The 378-nt window shown below is 62.7% G+C and overlaps 1 protein-coding gene across 1 annotated transcript in view; it reads left to right on the forward strand.

The window, feature by feature from the left end:
- Positions 1–179: 179 nt before the first annotated feature.
- The window catches only part of LOC104540326 (carboxypeptidase A1-like), a gene marked incomplete at its 5' end in the record, with an annotated part of 2,490 nt that continues 2,291 nt past the window's right edge, over positions 180–378 (forward strand). The window contains one exon of the mRNA XM_010184110.1: positions 180–314. Within this exon, the coding sequence (XP_010182412.1) occupies positions 180–314 (135 nt within the window). The remainder of the gene's footprint in view (positions 315–378) is intronic.

A 378-nucleotide genomic window follows, 5' to 3' on the forward strand; every position in this document is an offset into this window, starting at 1 on the left:
GTACCCCCCAAACCATGCTGTAAAGCAGGGATGGGGCTGGGGGAGCCTGAACATGGGATCATGGGGCTGGATTTGGGATGATGGAGACCACCTGGTGAAAAGCAAGAGAGGAGCTGGTCCAGTGGGGCAGCCCAAGGCTGGATGTGACCCTCCCCATATTTCACTTTCTCCCCATCTAGCTGGATTTTTGGCTGGCACCCCGCGGCCTCGGGCTCCCGGTCGACATCCGCGTGCCCTTCCCCAGCCTGCAGCCCCTCAAAGCCCACCTGGAGGCCAACGGCGTCTCCTACTCCATCATGATCGAGGACGTGCAGGTCAGCGGTGGCGGAGGGGAGGCGGGGGACATTTGGGGACTTGGTGTGGTGGGCGACGAGGGCT

Source organism: Mesitornis unicolor, unplaced genomic scaffold, assembly GCF_000695765.1.
Source record: "Mesitornis unicolor isolate BGI_N332 unplaced genomic scaffold, ASM69576v1 scaffold6865, whole genome shotgun sequence".
NCBI lineage: Eukaryota > Metazoa > Chordata > Aves > Mesitornithiformes > Mesitornithidae > Mesitornis > Mesitornis unicolor.